The sequence below is a fragment of the Lynx rufus genome, unplaced genomic scaffold (assembly GCF_022079265.1).
Source record: "Lynx rufus isolate CCGP_SWC_20201006 ecotype Redwood Valley unplaced genomic scaffold, mLynRuf1.p SCAF_2, whole genome shotgun sequence".
NCBI classification, from domain to species: domain Eukaryota; kingdom Metazoa; phylum Chordata; class Mammalia; order Carnivora; family Felidae; genus Lynx; species Lynx rufus.
In genome coordinates this window covers 6,734,325-6,757,727 of record NW_025814834.1, presented here as the reverse complement: position 1 = coordinate 6,757,727, position 23,403 = coordinate 6,734,325, and the positions used below count along the sequence as shown (strand labels likewise).

Genomic DNA, 23,403 nt, shown 5'->3' with positions numbered 1-23,403 from the left:
CATACAATTGTAAGAACTAATACAGAGAGATCCTGCATTTTCCGCAAGGGTAACGTCTTGCAAAACTATGGTGTATGCTATCACGACCAGGACCTCGACACTGGTACACCCCACCCATCGGCTTCAGATTTCCCCAGTGTTACTTGTCCTCGTGAGGTGAGCATATTTGGTGCGCTACAATTTTATCATGCGTGTAGCTAGCTAAATAGAGAGTCTGTTTGCCTATGCCGGTAACTCTACCCGGTGCTCCCATCCTACTCCAAGGCCACAGCCCGTACCGGTTACCTCACTAATCCTTGGGGAGCTGGGGTAGGTGGGGGGCCCCTGTTGGCTTGTTTAGAAATGTATGGGGGTGGTTTTGGGTGTCACAATGCTTGGGGGCCAGGAAAATTATATGTCCCACAGAGAGAAGCGATGTCCTGCTCCAAATGTCAATCATAACCCTAGTTCAAGGTAAAATCAGATTATTCTCACATTTGGGTGCCTGGGTGGCTTAGTCGGTTGAGCATCTGACTCTTGATTTTGGCTCAGGTCATGATCCTAGGGTCATGGGATTGAGCCCCGAGTCGGGCTCCACAGTCAGCATGGAGCCTGCTTAAGATTCTCTGTCTCTCTCTCTCTCCCTCCGCCCCACTCTCTCCAAGAAAAAATAAAAAAATTACCATGTTTTGAACCGCATCATTTATTCTAACATGGAGCGGGTTTTCCTGACAGGAGGTGCGTGCACTTCTACGTTGACAGGTCAAGAAAGATTAGGTTGGATGTGAAGTGTGTTATTACTGCCACCTTGATATGCCCTTAAGGTGGGGTAAACTCAGGGAGCTGCACATTGTTAGAGATGATTCACAGCGTGACTCATGCCGTAAAGAGGCACCGGAGGGAGTGTGCTCTTACAGGCACAGCACTTCGGGGGGGGCTCTCGGAGGGAACTGTGCTCTGCAGTCACCCGAGAACAGAAAACCTTTTTCACTCATCAGAGAAAAATATGCCAGAGTTATGTTTCGCTGGTTGAGGAACATAATACAATTCTTAACGAGCCGAATGTCTTTTTTAAAAATACACCTTTTATTTTCAAGTCCTGTAGGTTTAGATTTACAGAAGGTTTGCACAGATAGGACAGTGAATTCCCCCACGCCCATCTCCCTTATTACGAACATCTTCCACTAGGCTGGCACGTTGACCACACTTAATGAGCCCATATTGACATGTTATTATTAAACTCAAGCCCGTTCTTTATTCAGACGTCTGTAGCTTTTGCCTAATGTCCCTTTCATGTTCCAGGATCCCACATGACATTCTGTCTTCTTAAAGGCTCCTCTTTGCTGAGACAATCTGTAGTATTTTCTCATGATTGTAGATACACTCCCATCCAGCCTCAGCTGCTACCTCCCAACTCATGTTCATGTCTGTGGCTTCCTGCCTCTAAGATGATGGATTCTGGAGCCCACATGTCCCCTGAGCTTCTCTCAGGTGTAGGCAACAGCTCACCCAGGCACCTCAAACTCCGTTTGTTCAAAACCGAGTTGATCTTCACCTCCACTAGGTCTACTTGTGGTCACTGGGGACAGCATCCTCCTTGAAAGCCGTGTCCCCGGGAGGCATCCCTAATCTCCCTACTAGGGCACCCGCTCCCTTTCCATCTCTGCTGTGTCTCCTGCGTGTCACTTCCTCTCTCCACCACTGTGACCACGGCCTTGATTCTGCTCCAAATCAAGATTGCCTGGATTGGCGAATCACTTTTTAATGCCCTCCCTGTTTCTAGTCTTTCCTCCTCTGGATCACTCTCTGTCCAGATATATTTTAAATACCCTTCAGTGGCTCCGGTGCCCGAGGGACAGAGTCCTTGCTCCTGGCCAGCACAGAGGGTGCTCCGAGGCCAGCCACAGCTCCACACCCTCCTGGCCTCCTCTTCTCCTCACCAACGGCTGGCTAGCCGTGTCATTCTCTCAACTTGCCCGGGAGTCTTCTGCCTTGTGTTTTCCCCGAGAGAGTCCCTGCACGCCCTTACCTTTCTTCTCAAATGTCCAAACCCAGCTGGGGTCGCCCCTCCTCCGGAGAGCCTTCCAACACCCTTGATGCATTAATCATCAGTTCCCCTAGGTTTTGCACTTACGTATCACACTATTTGTAATTAATTGATACAAAATGACCAACCTCCATGGGGATGCGGGACACCCTCTCCTCTGTGCCTGTATTGGTCTTAGTCTGCTTGGGCTGTCATAACAAAGTACTGGGGGGACTTCAATAGATCTTTTTCTCACAGATCTGGAGGCCAGAAGCCTGAAGTCAAGTGTGGTAGAGCCAGTTTCTTCTGAGGCCTCCCTCTCTCCTCGGCTTGTTGATGGCATCTCTGTGTGTCTTCACATGGTCTTCTCTCTGAGCCTGTCTGTGTCCAAATTTCTTCTTCTTAGAAGGACACCAGTCACACTAGATTAAGGCCCATCCTAATGGCCTCGTTTTAACTTGATTATTTCTTTAAAGGCTCTATCTCCAAACACAGTCACATTCTGATGTACTGAGGGTTAGGATTTCAACCTATGAACGTTTGGGGGGACGCTGGCGGGGGGGGGGGGGAGGACACGGTTCGGCCCAGAACAGGCCCTTCTCCCCTCTTGCTTTCTACGAGCTCCTTTGGGCCCAGCTTTGTGGGAGAGCCGGCCTGGAAGACACACGGTCCATGTCCAAACCCGGTCTCTTTTCCACTCCTTGGAAGACGTATCTGAACCCCAGGCCACCGTCTCCATCGCCAGAACAGGCCCAGCGAGCTTGCTTTGTGGGGCTGGTGTGTGAGACTAAAATCACTGCTCAAGTGTCTGGTGCGTGCTGGGCGGGCAGCGTACGAGGGCCATCGCTATCTTTGTGCACATCAGAACTCACGGTGGGGATGGAAATGTATATTTGCGCTGTCTTTTGTGGTAGCTGCTAAGCCACACACGGCTATCGTGTGCCTGAAATGTGGCTAGTGTGACTGAGGAACCGAAAATTTAATTATAATTAACTGAAATTGAAATTGAAGTAGCCACATGTGGCCGGTGGCTATGGCACTGGGCAGTGCAGCCAGGGGCTCGGGGCCTGTCCCAGAGTGTTCCTGCATTAGGCCCTGACATGCTCTGTCCTGGCTCTGCGTCCATTCCCCTGGCCATGTCCCTCCCCATGCTAGATGCTATTCTGTGTCCCCCGGTGGGGGGGAGGGGGTTTCACTTGTTTTGCTTCTGAAAAGTATCACCCAGAGGAGCAGGGGCCAGAGCATGCTGACCAGCAGGCAGGCCAGAGGCCACTGAGTCTCTAGCAGCAGCCCTCTGAAAGCAAGGGGACAGTCACGCAGTCCCCTAAGGACTTGCCCCTCTCAGGTAGCACCAAGCTCTTTTCAAACACCTGTACGTCTCAAAGGGCAGCGAAAACAAGTGCATTCTCCTGCTCCCCCCAGGGAAGGGCTCCACCTACCTCATCTACCATCCGGCAGCCCTGGTTAGCACCCAGGGCCTCTTAGTCACCTTTGCCTCCTGCCTCCACCTACTTCTGCGTCTACTTTATCTCTGCAGCCCCTCCCAATGACCCAGGCAGCCACCTGCCCTGATTACTTCAAAGCCTGGATCACAGGCTCCAGCTTTGTGACCCAGCCCCACCCAGGGTTAAAATCCCTTAAGGGCTTCCTGTTGCCCTCAGGACTAACCTCTTTATCGGGTTGACAAAGCTCTATCTGACCTGCCCACCCCCAGGCTCATCTCTTGGTGTTATTTTCCTCCCTTTAGGCTACAACTTCCTTTTTTCCTGGACACTTGTTTTCTTGCCTCCAGGCCTTTGCACAATCTGGTCCCTCCTCTTAGAACACAATTCCCCCCCTGTCAGGGATAACTCCTGCTAGCCTTTTCCTTCTCCTGGGCATCTTTTCTCCAGGAACCCTTACCAGATGGAATTGTGTACCCCTCTTCTGGCATCCCAGAAGTCCGTCCAAGTACTTTCTTCTTTCTTTCTTGCATTCATGCATGCATCCCTCCACTCCGAATTGTTTATGGTGCAACTAACGACTAAATGCCAGACGCTGCTTCTGACGCTGGCGACAAAATGCAGGGCAAGACAGAGTCTCCGGCCTCCTGGAGATCACTTACATTCTTGAACGAAAAGACTGAAGATTTAAAAAAAAGTGACCACAGGAACAAAATGACGCAAATCGTGCCCTAGACAGAAAATAAACAGATGCTGAGACCAGGGGCCAGGGGACACCGCGGGTGGAGGCGGAGGGGCCAGAGCGCGACTCCATCTGCGGCTGCGCGCGTGACCGGCAGGGGGCGCGGCGGGGGGGCACCACCCAGTCTCGGCCCCGCCCCCGCCCGGACAGGCCCCGCCCTCCAGACCCCGCCCCCGGCCCCGCCCCCGCCCGCTGTGCGCGCGCTGGCCCGGCAGCATGGCGGCGGCGGCGGGCGCCCCTCCGCCGGGTCCGCCGCAACCTCCTCCGCCGCCGCCGCCCGAGGAGTCGTCCGACAGCGAACCCGAGGCGGAGCCCGGCTCCCCGCAGAAACTCATCCGCAAGGTGTCCACGTCGGGCCAGATCCGTCAGAAGGTGAGCCCGCGGCGGCGGCGGCCCGGGCGCGCGCCCCTCACGCCGCGGCAGCCCTGTGAGGCCCGCGGCCGGGCCCGAGAGCCGCCCAGGCCCGGCCCAGCCCGGCCCGGGGTCCCGCCGGGCGCCGCTGTCCGGGCGGAGCGCGCCCCACGGGGTAACGGGCCGGGCGCCCCGCCCCGCGCCGGGGCTGAGCGCGCCCTCCCGGCGAGGCGGCGGCGGGGACCCCGGGCCGGGGGCGCAGGTGGGCGCCGCGCGGGGCCGGGCGAGTGGGGCGGGGCGCCGGGGCCAGGGGCGCCAGCCGCAGTGGGCCGCGAGGAAGCCCCGCGCCGCGAGGACCCGGAGGAAACTGAGGCCTAGAGGCGGGGGGCGAGCGCCCCAGAAATGGGGGCTGCTGGCTGCGCCCCGCAAGCGTACGCTCCCCGAGCCCCGCGTTTCTGAGGACTGGCCAGGTCATTTCCCGCCGGGTGCTCTGTGGACTCACCTGTGGTCCCCCGGGAAATTCAACAGGACCCGGGTGTGACTTGACTCGCTTGTGTCTTCGTGCCCTAGGGGAAGGGATGCGCGTTCTGTGACCAGCTCACCCTCCCTCGGGAAAGCCGGGAGAGGGGGGCTTTCCCTGGCGGCGCACCCGCTGGGCACCTAACTCGGTGGAGAACTCCAGACGCCAAATACTCGCTTGCAGAAAGACGCATTTCCTTTCTGCGGGAGGAAAGTTGCGCCCTTTGTTTTCCCATTGCGGTTCCCGTTGAAAACTGCTTATGGTTTTTGCTACAGGTGAGCCCTCTCTGTTAGAACACGGCTGCCTGAGGCAGGTGGCTGGACAGGTGGCTGAGGGCATGCCGGGTCTGTGGGCAGCCCTGGCGGATCCAGCTGGCACAGACTCTCACCCTGCTGCAGTGCGCTTTTCCTCCGGGGCCAGTTAGGTTCAGCTGGTACTTTCACCGTGGGAGCCATTTCTTGCTTTACCTTTTGTCAGCCTTTGATACTTGTGGTGGGGTAGTCTTTGGGCTTAGCATGTTACAAACAGGTTTATTGTATAGTGTTCCAGGTATTCGGCAAATAGGTGATTGAACCCCTCCTTTGTTCCAGATATAGCAGTAATGGCAATTAATTGTAAGGTAGCAATTCTTCAGTGCTTACCAGGCAAGGTGCCAGGCATTTTTCTTGGGTTAACTTTACAGCACTCTATGTGGGTTAACTCATGTAGTACTAGGGAGAACCCATTGAGTTGGGTGTTACCTATCATCCCCATCCGATGGCATTGGCCCAGGGTGTCACAGGTAATAAATGTGGATCTGGATCGGAACCATCGGATCCCAAGATGGACAGTAGGAGTCTGGATCCTACCGTGTAGAAGATGGAACCTGTGCACGTGACAGTATGACATAGTAAGTCCTGTGGAAGCTCAGGGGACAGAGAATGCAGCTACCATGATCTTGAGAGAAAAAGTTTGCCAAGCTAATTGGGGAAGGAAGCGCTTTCCACATAGTTGACAGATACTGACACACATTGTAGCTGAAGGTGTAGGCACAGCTGGGAATGGTCAGAAGGTGAGTGGGTCAATTTGAGGGGGATTAAGAAAAGGCTGGAAAGGTAGATTGGGCTGGATTTTAAAGGGCCAACCCTGGAGTTGGGTTTTTGGCCTTGAGCAAGAGGGAGCCACTGAGGGTTATTCAGAGCATGGGAGTGACCAGTCAGATGTGCTTTTAGGAAGATCTCCAAGTAGCCCTAAATGATACTGATAAGAGTTGCTCTCCCCTGTTGTTTGGTCCTGGAGCATGGTATGTGCCCAGTGTGGGGTAGATCATATGATTTACAAGTGTGATTAAGATTAGATCTCTCAGAGATTCCAGTGTTTGTCCAGAATTCTGTTCTTTAGGAGGCATTCCCTCCCCCCCCCCATTCCCCAACACAATAGTTGCTGTACCTACCAGCTGTTGTGGTTGAGGAGGAGTGATGGGTAGAGTGTTAAAAATACACCCTGACGACTTGAGTTGCTGAATACAGTCACATCTGCTGTACAAATAGCTTCAGGCTAATTTTTCTTTCGGGTTGTTAGAGATTGCCTGAATGTGGGAAGTGTGAGGTTTTCTGTGTGCACTAGCTATCCGCCCCCCCTCCCCGCCCCGTTTTTTAAGCAGATAAGCCATTCAGAAAATTGCACTGGGATTATGTGGTGCATAAGAGAGAGATCCAAAATGGTATGGGGTATCGTTCTAGGTCTAGACGGGAAAGCTGAAACCATTCATTTAAAACAGAGGGAATTCAGTGTAGGGGGTGGTCTCCCAGGCGGTGAAGGACTGGGGATGCAAACAGTGGGCAGTGAAGCAACCCTGAGATGAGGCAACAAACAGGAAACCATTGTCACCCCTAAGCTGGAGGACAGGGGAGGGCATGGCATTTCAGACTCCCCAGGAGCAACTCCCACCTGCCAGAGGCTGAACTGCCCTAGGTCATCTGGCCCTGGAGCCTTTGGAGGGCGCTGCTGCAGCTGCTGTCTAACCCCGCCCGCCTCTTGCTTGGGAACCCCAGCGCGTTCGGGATCAGCCCCCCCCCCCCCAGGACAAGCTGGCCCAGGACCAGAGCTGTATGTATTTCAAGTTTTTGAAATAGCAGTCCAGTGCTTCTCAGATTTTAATGTGCAGGCGCATCCCCTGGGGATCTTGTTAAAATGCAGATTCTGGTCAAGTAGGTCTAGGGTGGGGCCTGAGAGTCATTTCTAGTCAACTCTCAAGAGATGCTTAGCTGCTTCAGCCTGATCTCACGGTTTGTGGGTTCAAGCCCCGCGTCGGGCTCTGTGCTGACAGCTCAGAGCCTGGAGCCTGCTTGGGATTCTGTGTCTCCCTCTGTCTCTGCCCCTTCCCTCCTCATGCTTTGTCTCTCTCTCTCTCTGTCTCTCAAAAATAAATAAACGTTGAAAAAAATTAAAAAAAAAAAAAAAAAAAAGAGAAGCCTTACCAAAACTCCAAGTCAGTCTTTAGTTGTTAATGAGGTTCTTTTAAAACTTTTCCCGGAGTCTTTAGCATACTGAAAACTTGATGAGGGGAGATTTGAGATGGTCATTTATTTAGCATTTCATGCATGTCTGATATTTTTAAAAGTTCCAACTGTCCCTAGCAAACACATCACTTCGTTTGTATTTCCTAACTAGTGCACAATAACGACTCCATAGGACCACATAGTTAAGAGTGGGAAAAAGAAAATGGAAGAAATAACACTGGTAAATTAATTCACCAGCTCATTATAGGTTATTTTGAAATTTGAGTAAAGAACAGTGTGATTCTGTGAAGTATATCAGTTAAGACTGAGTTTAATCTATTTCTAGGTTTTAAAAACGTTAACATTTTGGCTTTGTGCATGAAAGTGCTTACATCCCTGATTTCAAATTTAAACAAAGCGTTTTTCCCATTGTGAAATGAAAACTAGTAGAAATTAGGCAAAATGTAAAAGACTTAAAAACATAGCTTTATAAAGATATGATTCACATACCATACAGTTTACTCACTTAAACTGTATACAGCTCAGTGGTTTTTAGTATATGCGTGTTGTGTAACCATTACCACAGTCAATTTTAGAACGTTTCTATCACCCCCAAAAGAAACACCATAACCTTTAGCATCTGTTCCTTATTCCTTCTCAACTCTGTCAACCTTAGCTGCTAATCTCCTTTCTGTCGTAAGGATTTGCCGATTCTGGGCATTTCACATCCATAGAAGCATGCAGTATGTGCCTTTTGTGTCTGGCTTCTTTCGCTTAGCGTAAATGTCCAAAACTCGTCTATGTTAGAGCGTGTGCATTTGGGTTATTTCCACTTTTTGGCTAATCTGAATGAGGCTGCTGTGAACATTTATGTACATGTTTCTTTGTGGACGTATGTTTCATTTCTCTTGGGTATCTACTTACCACTACATTTGCTGGGTCACAAGGTAACTCTGTGCTTAACCTTTGAGAAATTGCCAGACTGTTTTCCAAAGTGGCCGTGCCATTTTACATTCCCACCAGCAGTGTGTGAGGGTTCCGTTTTCTCCAGGTCCTCAGTTATTACGTCTTTTGACTGTAGCCATCCTAGCGGGTATATGGTGGTATGAAAGGTTTTTAAAGCTCACGTGTGAGCCTAAACTTTGGTGTCGAGTGAAGTTGATTCACACCTGGCTCTCCCACTTATGAGACACGTGATCACAGGTTTCCAAACCTCCTCTCCTAAGACTTGGTTTCCGGATCTGAAACAGGGAAAATACCAGTAAATGTGAGACATGTGTTCTTGAGCCTCAGTTTCCATATCTGCAAAATTGCAAAATAGAAAGGATAATAGTAGTTCTCAGAACCCTAAAACAGAGGTGATGATGATAAGTCATAGAAGTAAATGGGACAGTCTGTGTCCACTTAGCTAGCATAGTGCCTGGTGTATCGTCAGCATTCAGTAAATGGTTTCTTTTAGGATTATTTCTGCCTTTTTGGTCATTCTCCCCAAACCCCTCCTCCCTCAGCTCAAGCTGAGTGATTCTTCGTCTCCAGCGGCCAGGAGAGCAAGTAAGAGTGAATCTGGCAGACAATTAGCTATGCAAATCTTTCTTAAAAAATTAATTTATGGAATCCTAGTGGGAATATCATAGCTAGTCATTATTTTTCTTGTTTCACAGATTCATTTTTAACTCAGCAAATATTGTTAAGTGTGCTAGGCACTTGGGGTGCCTTACTGAGCAACAACAAAAAACATTCCTGGAGCTAATAGTCTGAAGACAGGACAGACGTGGGTAAGATAATCGCACGGTTAGTGTGGCATTGTGACACTGATGAGCGTTAAGCAGGTGACAGCCAGAGTGCTTTGGGAGGAGACAATAGGGCGATTTGACCTGATACGGGAGGGTGGTGGTAGGGAGAGATGAGTGGCAAAAAAGTGACTTCTGCTTCTGGTGATGGTGGGCCAGGTAACTGAGAAGCTGTCTGCAGCTTCTGCTAACAGGAGGCAGCTGATGAGACAGTGCAGTAGCACAGGGCTGCGAACCAGGGAGGATGAAGGTCTGTGGAAGTGAGCTGGCATTTGGGGCTCCCTGCTTTTTCCCCTGAGTTCAGTAATGGGGTCTGTAGTGGGAAGAGCATCCCCTTAAAATTCATGTTCACTTGGAACAGGAGTGATAGGAGTGTCTTTTGTTATTCATAATGAGCCCCATTTGGCTTTACCTGAACTTAGGCTAACGAGGTGCCTCAGGGCGTGGCTGAAGTCATCCAAGATAGCTTCAGGATGGGAGCTGGTCACCAGAAAGACCAAACAAGTGATTCAAGATGTGAACTTTCAGCCTTACTCCCAACTTCTAGGAGCAGAGGGGGTTTGGAGATTGAGTTATAACAACTCTTTAACAAGGGGATTCGAGGAGTTGCTGGGCTGGTGAACATACTAGTGTGTGTGCGTGGGTGTGGGTGTGGGTGTGGGGCAGGGGTGGGGGCTGGCATGCCCAGAGAGGGCATGGAAGCTCTGCTCCTCCCCACTCCCATACATACCCTGCACATCTCTTCCATGTGGTGTCTCTTTCCAGGTGTTCGTAGGAATGTGGAGCAAGGGGAGACTGACCTGCCGTTGGTGGGAATATTAAATTGGTGACACCATGTTAGAAGACATTTTGTCAGTGTCTCTTAAAGTCTCTTAAAGAAATGTGTATCCTGTATTTCAGCAATTCCACTTGTAGGTGTGTGTATCTAATAGCTTATACAAGCTAATGTACTTCAAGAGGCACCACGTACAAGAATATTACTAGCGTAGTTTTGGTAGTAGCTCAAAAGTGGAAAGAAGCCAAATGTCAGTCAACAGTAGAATGGATGAATAAATCGTGGTATGTTCTTTCAAGAGAATACTATGCATCAATGAAAATGAACTGCTACCTGCTGAGTTAAGGATTAATTACAGCATTAATGTAGTCTGGCCAAAAAAGCCAGACATTAAAGAATGTTATGTGTGATTCCATTTAGATCAAATTCAGAATGGATAGGATACTAAGGTGTTTAGTCTTGCCTGCCTGTGTCTTTAAGTTTGCATGCAAAGAAATGATTACCAGAGAAGTTTGCACAGTGGGAAGATATGGGTAGTGATTGGATGGCCCATGAGAGAGGGAGCTTCCGGAGTGCTGGTAGTGTTCTGTTTCTTTCTTTTCTTTTTTTTAATGTTTATTTTTGAGAGAGACAGAATGTGAGTGGGGGAGGAGCAGAGAGAAAGGGAGACACAGAATCTGAAATGGGCTGCAGGCTCTGAGCTGTCAGCACAGAGGCTGACATGGGGCTCGAACTCATGGACTGTGAGATCATGACCTGAGCCACAATTGGAGGCTTAACTGACTGAGCCACCCAGGTGCCCCAGCGTCTGACTCTTGATCTCAGCTCAGGTCTTGAGCTCAGGGTCCTGAGTTCAGGCCCCCTTTTGGGCTCCATGCTGGGTGTGAAGCCTACTTTAAAAAAAAGACAGGGGCACCTGGCTGGCTCAGTCGTTAAACATCTGACTTTGGCTCAGGTCGTTATTTCATGGTTAGTAAGCTCCAGCCCCACACGGTGTGAGCTTCCACCCCATGAGCCCTTCTTCCGGTGAGCCCTGCTTCTGTCTCTGTCTCCCCTCCTCCCTCTGCCCCTCCTGAGATTCTCTCTCTGTGCCTCGCTCACTTGTGCTCTCTCTCTCAAAACAAAAACAAAAACAAAAACAAAAAACGGGTGCCTGGGTGGCTCAGTTGGCTAAAAGTTGGCATCTGACTCTTGGTGGTTTTTTTTTTTTGTTTTTTTTTTTTTTTTGTTTTTCTCAACGTTTATTTATTTTTTTTGGGACAGAGAGAGACAGAGCATGAACGGGGGAGGGGCAGAGAGAGAGGGAGACACAGAATCGGAAACAGGCTCCAGGCTCTGAGCCATCAGCCCAGAGCCTGACACGGGGCTCGAACTCCCGGACTGCGAGATTGTGACCTGGCTGAAGTCGGACGCTTAACCGACTGCGCCACCCAGGCGCCCCTGACTCTTGGTTTTGATTCAGGTCATGGTCTCACAGTTTGTGAGTTTGAGCCCTATACTGGGTTCTGTGCTGATGGTGCAAAGCCTGCTTGAGATTCTCTCTTTCTCTCTCTGCCTCTCCTCCCCCCCTCAAAAGTAAATAAATGAACATTAAAAAAAAAAAGATTTAGGGCCGCCTGGGTGGCTCAGTTGGTTAAGTGTCTGACTCTTGATTTTGGCTCAGGTCATGATCTCACAGTTCATGGGTTCGAGCCCCATGTTGGGCTTTGTGCTGACAGTGCAGAGCCTGCTTGGGATTCTCTTTCTCTGCCCCTCCCCTGCTTGCTCTCTCTCAAAAATAAATAAATAAACATTTAAAAAAATAAATAAAAGATTTCAGGAAGGAGCGAGACATAATCTGATCTATGTTGAAAAGGTTGCTCTCGCTGTGTTGTCGTTGGCTGAGTGAGTGCTGGTAGCCTGGGCCGAGGTTGTGGTGGTGGTAATAGGGAGACTTAGTTGGATTTGACATTGTGAGAACTTGGTGATGGTTTGGTGTGGGTGTTGGGGAAGAGGAGGCTTGTGGGATAACTGGAGCTCTTCTCTGACATAAGGAGGTCTGCTTGAGGACTGGTGGGGACCAGCTTTGGGATTTTGCCCTCACTGTGCCCTGCTGCAGTGGTACCCTGGATTCTTTATTCTCAACTATCCCAACTTTACAGCGGAGGGATGTAGGCTCAGAGCAGTTAGGTGGCTCGCCAGTGTGCCACCCAAGCCTTGTAGATTCCATACCACACCTCTTCCTACTGGGTCCTACCCAGCCCCTTGACAGTGGGGGTGGTTCCTGGAGGCTGAGAGAGGGAACAGTGGCACAGTGGGAGGGCCCACTTAGCTCTGGCCACTGGCTTTCAGAGGTGGGGGGGAGCAGGAGAACCAATCTGAGAAGGAAGTGAGAAGCTGGTGAGGAAGAAGATGGAAGGGAGGGGAGGGGAAGAAGGTAAATTCCTGAATTCAGCACCCAGAGGTCCATCTGCACTATTATTATTGTTACTTTTGTGTTTCCTTCCAGACTGTGTTTCTGGGTGTGTTTAATTGAGTTGGAATGAACGTATATGTAAGTTTCCACTTTCATGTTACAGGTATTTCTCGTGTTATTAAAGTCTCTTTATTCTTGGGGCACCTGGGTGGCTCAGTCGGTTAAGCGTCAGACTCTTGACTTAGCTCAGGTCATGATGTTGTGGTTCATGAGTTTTGAGCCGCAAGTTGGACTCTGTGCTGACAACTCAAAGCTTGCTTGGGATTCTCTCTCTCTGTCCCTCCTCCACTTGCTCTCGTTGTCTCTCAAAAACAAATAAACATTAAAAAAATAAAATCTCTTTATTCTTATCCCTTGTAATGGTTGTACCATATATTCTATGAAAATAGAAGAGAGACAGAGCCTGACTTGGGGCTCAGACTCATGAACTGTGAGATCATGACTTGAGCTGAAATGAAGAGTTGGATGCTTAACCAACTGAACCACCCAGGCGCCCCACATGCATTGTGTTTGGTTGTTGTACCTCTTCAGACTCTCAGCTTAGAACAGCTCCCCATAGCCACCTTCTCCCTCTCCTCCCCATTATGACACTGACTCTGTGAAGAGACCAGGGAAGCGGTCTTGTTAAATCTGTGTCTGGATTTGTCTGATTGTTTCCTTGTGGTTTCTTTGATCCTTTTATTTGCTGTAAACTGGAAGTGAGAGGTTTGAAGACTCGAATACGTTCAGGTTGATGTTTTGGGCAAATCTCCTAAATCTGGGATTCTCAGTGTCCTGTTAGGCTGTCCCCTCTGCTGTGTCATCATTTGCTTTATGTGGAGATGCTAGATCTTCCTGCTGAAAATGTAGATTTCCCTCTTGGCAGTTAGGAGGTAACCTGTGCGGTGCTTCCTGGGCACCGTGCAAATATCCTTTTCTTTAACAATCTGCTCGGCTGCTTTCTTGAGCATTCATACATAATACTTGCCTGAATCAGCTACGTTAAGAGTTTGCAAAATGGAGAGTTCCCCACCCCGCCGCCCCGCCTGCCCCTTTCTGTCATTTCTTCCATGTGTATCTGTTGGTATTCTGTAAAATTTACCCACTTCAACTGGGGAAGGACTACAGTTTCTCCTGAAAAAAAAAAAAAAAAAGGCAGGGTAATTGCTAGATTCTGTTTAATTACCAATTTTCAAAGTAAGGATTCGGTAGAAGAGTCATTCCCAACAGAAGGCAGATGTTTTCTTTTCTCTCTCTCTCTCTCCCTATGGATTCACTATTTTTGTTCAGTGTTTTACAATCAGTCACAGTCATTCCTTTTGATGCTCAAATTGTCTACATTTCCCCAGGAGAGCCCCTTCAAGCTGGCTCTTTGGCCTTTGAACATTTGCTTGCTGTGTTGCAATCTGTTGTTTCATCTTTGGGCCGGAGCCCCGAGGTGGGGTTGTGGGGCACCGTGTCCAGTCTGGGCTGAGTGAGGGAGGCTGCCCTCCTCCCTCCTGTGCCTGGAATTTCGGCACATCAGCCTGGCAGGTCTTTGCTTTTCTTTTTTGGGTTTGTACTTCAGATTTTTGCATCTCTGCTTATTTTGTGTTCTTTTGGATGGTTCTTATTGTAGGCTGATCTGTCCCTTTATCAATCTGTTGGAGAGCTTTCCCCTGTCTTTTCTTCTCTCCACTGTAGGCTACAGCATTCTGTGTCTCAATTTTGTCTTGTTCATGACCAGTGACATTTTCTGCAGTGTACATTTTTCCCTTTAGCCCTTCACATGTGGGTTTTAATTCTGCTGGAGTGATTGTTTTTGCTTCCTTTTCTAATCATGGCCTGTATCGCAGCTTGTTGTACTTTAATTTCATCATGTTCTCATTCTGGTGCACCCTGTCCTTGAAAAAACTTTAATTTTTTAATAGAGTCAGTGTCTTCCTGTAATCTTACAACAAGAAGCGCATAGTTTCTAAAATGGTCTTCCAGTTTCTGTAATAAATTCATTTAGATTTATTCATGTGCATTATAGTGTAGCTTCAGCCTCTTACCTCCGCTTTTTTGTTTTGATTTATCAGTCCTAGAATGTGTTTGCCAGTCTACGGGTTTGAGCTGCCATTAGCTGTGTGCTTGGCTGCCAGAGGGAATGTGAGTCCCGCCTGATATTGGCCACAGGTCCAGCGCTGTGCCTGCTGCTCTGGCCGGGCCATCCCTGCGGCCTCGGTCTGAGCAGTGAGGTGCCTTGGGTCACCTGTCACCCACTTCTGGCTGGCTCTGCTCTTCCTCATCTGAAGGTGATGGTGTCTGGGCAGTGGTGGTTTTCCTGAGCCGGCTTCTCTGGCCCCACCGTGGTGAGGTACACCCCATGCTCCAAGATGAGCAGTGCTTTGTCCCTTGCGCCAAGATAGAAGAGGGATACTCTGATTCTTTTTATTTACCGTTTGACCATTTTAAATGTATACAATTCAGTGGCATTAGGTACATTAGCAGTGTTGTGCAGCCAGCACCACTATTTAGTTCCACAACTTTTTCCCCTCCAAGGAAACCCCTTCCCCATTGAGCAGTCACTCCCCATTCCCTCCTCTTCCCCAGCCACTCGTCCACTTTCTGTCTCCATGGGTTTGCCTGTTCTGGATATTTTGTATAAATGGAATCATATAACATGTGGCCTTTTGTGTCTGGCATCTTTCCATTAGCATAGTGTTTTCAAGGTTCATCCATGTTGTAGCATGTATCAGGACTTCGTTCCTTTTTATGGCCTAATAGTATGTCATTGTATGGATATGCCACATTTTGTTTATCCATTCATATGTTGATGTATGTTTGAATCACTTCTGTTTGGCTGTTATGAATAGAGCTGCTATGGACAAGTTATTGTTTGAATACCTGTTTTCAGTTCTTTTGAGTGTTTATCCAGGGAGAAGAATTGCTGGGTAATTCTGTGTTTACCTTATTGAAGAACATCTAAACTGTTCATCTTACATTTCCAACAACACAACAGCAATAGAGAAGCATTCCAGTTTCTCCACATTTGCCAGCACTTTTTTTTTTTTTTAAATGGGCCATCCTGATTCGTGCAAAGTGGTATCTCCTGGTATTGATTTGCATTTCCTTAGTGACTAACGATGTTGGGCATGTCTGTCTGTCTGTCTGTCTTTCTTTTTGTTGTTGAGTGTTTTTTCATGTGCTTCTTGGCCATTTGTATATCTTTGGAGAAATGTCTATTTCAGTCCTTTGCCCATTTTTAAGTTGGGCTATCTTTCTGTTGAGTTGTAAATCTTTATATATTCTAAATATTGGACCCTTATCAAATCAGTGATTTGCAAATATTTTCTCCCCTTCTGTGGGTTCTCTTTTCACTGTCTTGATAGTGTCCTTTGAAGCACAAAAGGATTACAAATTTTGATGAAGTCCGCCTTATGCTTTCCGTCTCTTGTTTGTGCTTTTCGTGTCATATTTGAGAAATCCAGGGTCACGAAGATGTACTTTAGTGTTTTCTTCTAAGACTGTTTTATCTTTTTATTTAGTCTTTGATCCATTTTGAGTTAATTTTTGTATGTGGTGGAAGGAAAAGGTCCAGTTTCACCCTTTCCCATGCAGATATTCCAGCACTGTTTGTTGAAGAGGACCACTTTTTTCCATCTGGATTTGGCCTCTCAAGCTACATACGCTGTAATACTTAAAATCAGCTATGAACTTCTCAGAATTGGTTGGTATTCTTGGACATTTTGGGTTGGTCTCAGTGGAGTTCATAGAGGGATGCGTGATAGAATCAATCTTATGGATGGTTATGAGACATTTACGTATGTGAAGGGTTTGAAAGGAAATATCTGTATTTCTGACTTTTTATTATCCTAGAACTCTTCTATATTTCAAGTTTGGGAGTGCAGACTCATTCTTTATATGGTTTGGGAAAATTTGAAATACTCATCTCGTTAAGTCTAATTCCACTTGGTAGCCTTTGTATTTAAACTCTTTGATAAAGAGGGACTAGTACTCAGAAGCTGAGCGAAAAGGAAGTCAGAAATTGTTATCTCTTTTCTCTGTGTTTTCATTTAGTTTAAGAGGGCAAGTAAAAAACCCAGGTTTGTCAATACTGAGTTATGAGTCTAATTATCTAAGTGTATTTTTTTTACTGTCGACTAGTCATAATTGTCTAAGTGTATTTTTATATCCAGCCAGTGTTGTGTATGAGCTGGAATTTTGCTGTTTATAGAAACCCTGTAGCTTCTTCACCCTCCAGCAGCACATGTGGTGCAACCATTTGGGGAAGCAATTGGTGACATGTTTGAAAAACTCCAAGAAAGTCCCTACTCTTGACTCAGTAATTTCCATGGTAGGATCCTGTCCCAAGGAGATAATCTTAAATATGAAAAAGCACAGAGGATGTTGTGTTTATTGCAGCATTAAACATAAAAATTGTAAGCCCAGAAGACACTCCAGTTTAACAACTCACTGAGTTAATGACCACGGCTGACAGCTGTTGTGTGCTGGCACTCCGCACCATGCATAGGTGGTCTTACTTCATCTTCAGGAGTGTGAGAAGGTTGCCATGAGGTGGCCGAGTGTCCAGGCCACAGAACTGGGAAGTGGCAGTTCTTGTGCGTACAGCAGCCATTCAGGTGATTGAGGAAGGCAGTAATGTGGACAGTACTTTGTGATGCTGGGGAAACAGAGAGGCATTGTGTACAGAAGGCCATTCAGCTTTGTGCAAAACACCGTGCATGGGAAGTAAGATGAAGAAAGTTTCCAAACTAATGCCATGGATTGTGCCCTGATACCAGGGGTGGTGCAATTTGGATTCTTTCTATTTCTACTTTTCTGAATTTCCTAAAATGAGCATGATTTTATACTAAAGGAAACAGAAACAGGGCTGTCCTTCAATTGAGAATTCCTGACATGGATGGTGTAGGATGCTGTGTGCTGGTAGCAGAAGATGGAGAAGAGTCTGTCCTTAGTCTCTTCTCTGGAATGTCCTGAAACACAGCTGAAACAGTTCCAACTCTCAGGATCAAAACAGATGAAGTTTAAGGAGCCAGATAATACAGAAGGGCATGACTTGCAAAAACATAGGATTTAAACTCCAGAGTATCCTAATAAATGTGTACATTATATGCAGTATCTTAGTGATGTCCCCCTTTGTTTAAACTTACATTTTTTTTTCTATTTTAGAGAGAGCACACGAGTGGGGGAGAGGTGGAGAGAGAGAGAGAGAGAGAGAGAGAGAGACAGACAGAGAGAGAGAGAGAGAGGGAGAGAATGAGAGAGAATTTTAAGCAGGCACCATGCTCAGTGTAGAACTTGATGGGGCTCAATCCCACAACTCAGGGATCATGACCTGAGCCAAAATCAGGAGTCAGATGCTTAACCGACTGAGCCACCCAGGCACCTCCCCTTTGTTTAAACTTTTAACTCCTGTGTTGAAAATAATGCTAAACTTACCTAAACAGAGAACTAAAGGTCTTGATATAAATAAGATTAAAAAAATTTAATTTTTAATTTTTTAATTTTTGTAAAGTTTACTTATTTATTTTGAGAGAGAAAGAAAGAGTGAGTCAGAGAGGAGCAGGGAAAGAGAATCCCAAGCAGGCTCTGCACTGTCAGCGCAGAGCCCGATGTGGGGTTTGGACTCATGAACTGTGAGATCTGAGCCGAAGTTGGATGCTTAAGACTGAGCCACCCAAGCTTTTCTAAAAATTTTTTATTTTAGAGAGAGTGAGAGTAAGGTAGAAGGGCAGGGGGAGAGAAAGAGAGGGTCCCAAGCAGTCTCCATGCTCAATGCAGAGCCTGACATGGGGCTCGATCCCACGACCCTGGGATCACGACCCAAGCCAAAATCAAGAGTCAGATGTTCAACTGACTAAGCCACGCAGATGCCCCTAAATAAGATATATTTTATTTGTTTATTATATTTTTAAGAATATTTGAGAGAGCACGAGTGAGTGCACGTGTGCGTGCACATGTGTGTGCAGGGGAGGGGCAGGGAGAGAGGGAGACAGAGGATCCAAAGCAGGCTCTGTGCTGACAGCACAGAGCCCAACGTAGGGTTCACACTCACAAACTGTGAGATTATGACCTGAGCCGAAGTCGGATGCACAACCGACTGAGCCACCCAGGCACCCCAAGATATGTTTTTAAAGAAGATATATTTTAGCCTGACATTGAAATTATTTCATGTATGAAATGCTGTCAGTTTCTTAGATTTGTTCCTAGTTATTTCAGTATCCTTAAACATTTGAAAAGATGAACCAGAAATAGGATACAGAGCAACAAACACAAAAACAGATCTGGTCACAATATATTTGGAAAAGCAGGTCATTAAATAATTTGTGTATTACATAACCCCACTTTTCTGTTTTATTCATGCACTGAAAACACGAAGGATGTTATCGCAGGATGTCAGTGGCAGGTGTTAGCATGGCTGGGCTGAATGTTCTCAAGTGAAGAAAAAGCACTTCCCGTAAGCACGTCGACCGAGTTGGCTGCTTAACACGAGACTTTACTTCTACCTTATGTCTGAAAATGAGACAGAGGGGCTGTGGAACCCAGGGAAGGGGCATTTGAGTAGTGATGGTTATGACACTGCTTTATGTTTGTGTGGCGCTTTGCAGCATGTGTGAGCCTTTCTCTCAGGGATTTCCTGCTCTGTGCAGCACCCCTGAGGTGGGATCGGCAGGTCAGGAACTGGGGTGTGGGGGGTGGCTGCCTTTAGCCCCGGTGGTAGCGGCTCCGGGCCTTGCATTCAAGCCTCTGGTGTGTTTCATTCATATCTGAGTTTCCAAAGCACCCTGTCTGTACCTCTAATGGAAATTTCCAAACATACACAAAAGTAAGGAGAGGGGTTTTAATCAGTCACTGGGTGTAAACAGTCGTCAGTGTTGTGTCTTTCATATTTCGTCTGTCCCCACCCCCGAGCCCCACTTTCTTCTGAGTATTTAAAGCAAATTCCTCTCGTACTTTTTACTTTGTAAAAGTATCCCTCTCTCACTGCACAGTTTCCTTAAAGGTCAAGGGTCTTGTCTCTTTCATCATCATATTCCCAGCCGTACTCGCACTTAAGTGTTCAATAAATATTTGTTGAAACACAGAGTGCGTTCATTCCACAGGTCCGTGGGGAGACGGGTTTTCCTCTGGAGGCTCACAGAAGCCAGGCGAGCCTTTGGTGCCTTGACTGAACCACAGCGTGTGTGTATTTGGAAGTCGCTCCTGCTGTTGGTGGTTGGGGTTGCCCACGTGGTGTGCAGGGGGGTGGTTGTGCCTCGACATGCACGTTTGTCCACACGCTCACCCCAAGAAGTGGGAGGAGCAGTTTATGGCTGTAGTTTTAGTCTTACATGTAAAGGCAAACGAACAAAAGAAAACCTTACCTCAGGCATGCTTTTTAATCTTTTCACTTGATATTGAAATGTGGAGAGTTGAAATCAGACAGACATGGGTTTGAACCCCATGTCTGTCCCTTCTCTGTGGACATAGGTCCTCTCTGGATGGACCTCAGTGTCTTCATAAGTGAGATGGGGTAGTAAGTGTTCAGTGCGGTGAGGATTGAATGAGGTTCTGATAACTAAGTTCCTGTCCTGGTATGGAGTAGGCCCTGCACAGATACCGACCCTGTCTTTCTCTTCTTGCCTGGTTTGTGGCAAATGGGAGTGGGTGCAGTGTCTCTCTTGGGTGGGTTGTGTAGACAAAGTGGGGTCATCTGTGGAAGCTCTTAGACGGGGGCCATGAGAGCTGTCCGGGGTGCTGCGTCCGGCGGCAGCTGCCCCTTCTGTGTCCTTATACAATCACGTACCTTCCAGAGGGCTGGCTCACTTCCTTCCCCGTCTTGTCTGCTCTGTCCCTCCCCCGCCCAGAGGTAACCACCTAACCATTTTTATTGTTTTATTATTTTGGTTAATTCTTCCACTGTTGTTTGAAAATTTAAAGATACTGTATGCACATACTTGCCTTTAAGTTTTATCTCTGCACACGCGCGCGCGCACACACACACACACACACACACACACAGATATCCTTTTTACACAAAGGTAGCATGCCCCCTATATGTTCTACACCTTTCTTTTTTTTACTTCATAGAATCCATAGCTGTATACAACTCTCCCTCATTCCTTCTACAATTGTATAGTATTTTTTTTTTTTTAGTGTACCATAGCTTATTCAAGGACTTGCATTATTTTCAGTCTTTTGCCATGATATTTTGCAGCAAATAGCCCTGTACGAACTTCATTTTATGCTCTTTGCCATAGTATCTGTGGGCTAGGTTTCCTGGAGTGGGTGTGCAGGGTAAAAGGGTGGTGGTGTGGGTTTGCTAGGTTTTGGCAGGTCTCTGTGCTCAGGGCTCACCTCATGCCCAGTTGGATCAGCGGTGCTGAGAGTACTGGTTTCCCCATAGCCTTGCCCACAGTGCCTGTTTGTTTTTTCTGTCAGTCTGACGGTGAGAATGTATTTTAGTTTAGTTTTCTTTTTTTTTAAATTTTATTTTAGAGAGAGTGAGGGGGGACAGGGGCAGAGAGAGAGAGAGAGAGAGAGAGAGAGAGAGAGAGAGAGAAAAACTCAGCACTGAGCCCGACTTGGGGCTTAATCCCATGACCCTGGGATCACGACCAGAGCCAAAATCAAGAGCCAGATGCTCAATTGACTGAGCCACCCAGGTGCCCCTAGTTTTCTTTCTTTTTTTTTTAAAGGTAGATTGAGCAAATTTTCATGTGTTTTAAGGGCCATTTTTACTTATTTGTTTTATTAAAAATTTTTTTTAATGTTTATTTTTGAGAGAGAGAGAGAGTGTGAACGGGGGAGGGGCAGAGAGAGAGGGAGACACAGAATCCGAAGCAGGCTCCAGGCTCTGAGCTGTCCGCACAGAGCCAGACATGGGGCTCGAACTCACGGACCGCGAGATCATGACCTGAGCCAAAGTCGACTGAGGCACCCGGGCACCCCTCTTTATTTATTTATTTATTTATTTATTTATGAATGAATGAATGAATGAAATGGCTATTCATGTTTTTTTGCCCATTTTTCTATCAGATTGTTAGTTTATTCACAAATTTTAGAAGCTGTTGTAGATTGGGGATTTAGCCCTTTATGATATTTTAGAGAAAGTTTCCTCAGAATGTGCTGTGCGTGGGCACGGGGATGATTCAGATCGCTAATACAGCCTCAGCGCTTGGGACGCCCTTGGTCTGGTCAGGGAGTCAGCCACATGATGGAGGGTCATAGACTCGCAAGACACACGACAGCCGGCTCTGCCTGGGGGTTGGAAAGGCTCCTGGGGTGGTGGCATTTGACCTGGGTCTCAGGCGCAGGAGTTTTCTATCCGCAGGAAGATTCCAAGCAGAGGAAGGACCTATCCAAAAGTAGGTGGCTACAAAGGAGCCGGTGTGTTTGGGTCGGATGGTTCTGGGGCTGAGGCAGTAGGCTCTGGGGTGGGTGGGAGGGATTGAAAAGAGCCTTGAAGGGCCACAGTTGGCTTCCCTCAAGACACAGGAAAACAAGGGGATGTTTGCGAGTGGGCCAGGGACGCTTTGGTTAGGGCAGGGTGCTTATCCGAATCCTCAGGGGAGCTTTTGCACTCTGTGGCTACCTGGTCCCCCGCTGGGGAGCGGCCGGCAGCGTTTCAGAACTTGCTAGGTGATGCTGCTGGTGGTGGACCTGAGAGGCAGCAGGGGCTGGCAGCAGGCCGGAGGGTGCACGGTGGTAGCGGAAGGCAGGGACTCCCCCCACTGCGGTGTGCTCAGGCACCGCCCGGGGCTCTTGTCTTCACATTCCGGGGATTTAGGAACAGTGGGTTTCGTGAGTGTTCCGGGGGTTCTGACCCTGGTGGCCTGGGTCCTCCCTGAGAGACACAGAGACAGACAGTAATTGAAGCCCGAGGTGGGGGTCCAAACTAAGCTCTGGCACAGGGCCTGAAGATAGAGCGGAGTCCTGAGTGACTTTAACAAGTGGAGTCGGTACTGGGTAACCAGTTAGGGGCGGGGAGTGGAGGTGGAACGAGTGGCATATGCCTCGTGCTTCTGTCAGCTTTGATGGTGCTGTTCAGAGGAAATACCGAGGGGTGGGAGCAAGTTAGAAAGTGAGGGGCTGATGAAGAGGCTGGTTGGATGTGAGTCACATTTAGGGTGCGGGGCCTCGGAAACCTAGGGACACCAGTGTTTGGTAGTAGAACAGCCACTGATGGTGACGGAGCAGGAGCTAACTCAGCCAACCCACCTTGACTAGACAGGAGTGCATCTGGCAGATGGATGATGCCTTACGACCTACGTCGTTTGTGCTTTTCTGCCTCACCAGCTGGCTCCCACCTCGGGGTCTCAGCATCGCTGCCACAGCTCTACACGCGGTGTCCGCATTCAAGACAAGAGGGAGGGGGAAGGGGGGAGCTGAAGCCACACGTGTTCTCACACATCAGTGAAGCAGTTCGCAGCCCCCGCAGGATGTTCATGTAGGTCTGTCTGACCAAGACTGAATCCTGTGGCTGGGGCTGGGGAAGCGTGCTCAGCGTTGTGATGTTGGTCACACTCGGTACAACTAGCCCGCTCAGAACTGAGACTGCATTAGCTGAGAGGGCAGGGAGTTGGGGGGGCCATCCCGCAGTGATAGAAGAGCCCTCAGGTTTAGGGGGTGTGGGTGTGGACACCAAGGGAAGGGCAGATTGAGGAGCGGCTCTTTGGAGGGATTTGGGCATTATGCTTTGGGGCCGGCCACTTTTTGGCTTTTCTGCTTTGGCCCTTCCTCATATTAGTGGGACAGGAATGGGACATCTCCCTAACTCTCAAGTGACGGGGGCGTGGGGACATGGTTGCTTTTCATCTTGCAGGCAGTGCATCGAAGGAGGAAAACCAGGGTAGTTAGTGGCAAAGAGGAAGTTGGGTTCTCTTGATTGGTAGAAAAC

The 23,403-nt window shown here is 48.2% G+C and overlaps 1 protein-coding gene across 5 annotated transcripts in view; it reads left to right on the top strand.

Moving 5' to 3' along the window:
* Positions 1-4,400: 4,400 nt before the first annotated feature.
* Positions 4,401-23,403, top strand: part of DGKD (diacylglycerol kinase delta) — a 111,706-nt gene continuing 92,703 nt past the window's right edge. For all 5 annotated transcript variants that reach the window (XM_047086076.1, XM_047086074.1, XM_047086073.1 and 2 more), the window contains exon 1: positions 4,401-4,561. In XM_047086076.1, coding sequence (XP_046942032.1) covers positions 4,406-4,561 — 156 coding nt within the window. In that variant the 5' untranslated portion in view covers positions 4,401-4,405. The remainder of the gene's footprint in view (positions 4,562-23,403) is intronic.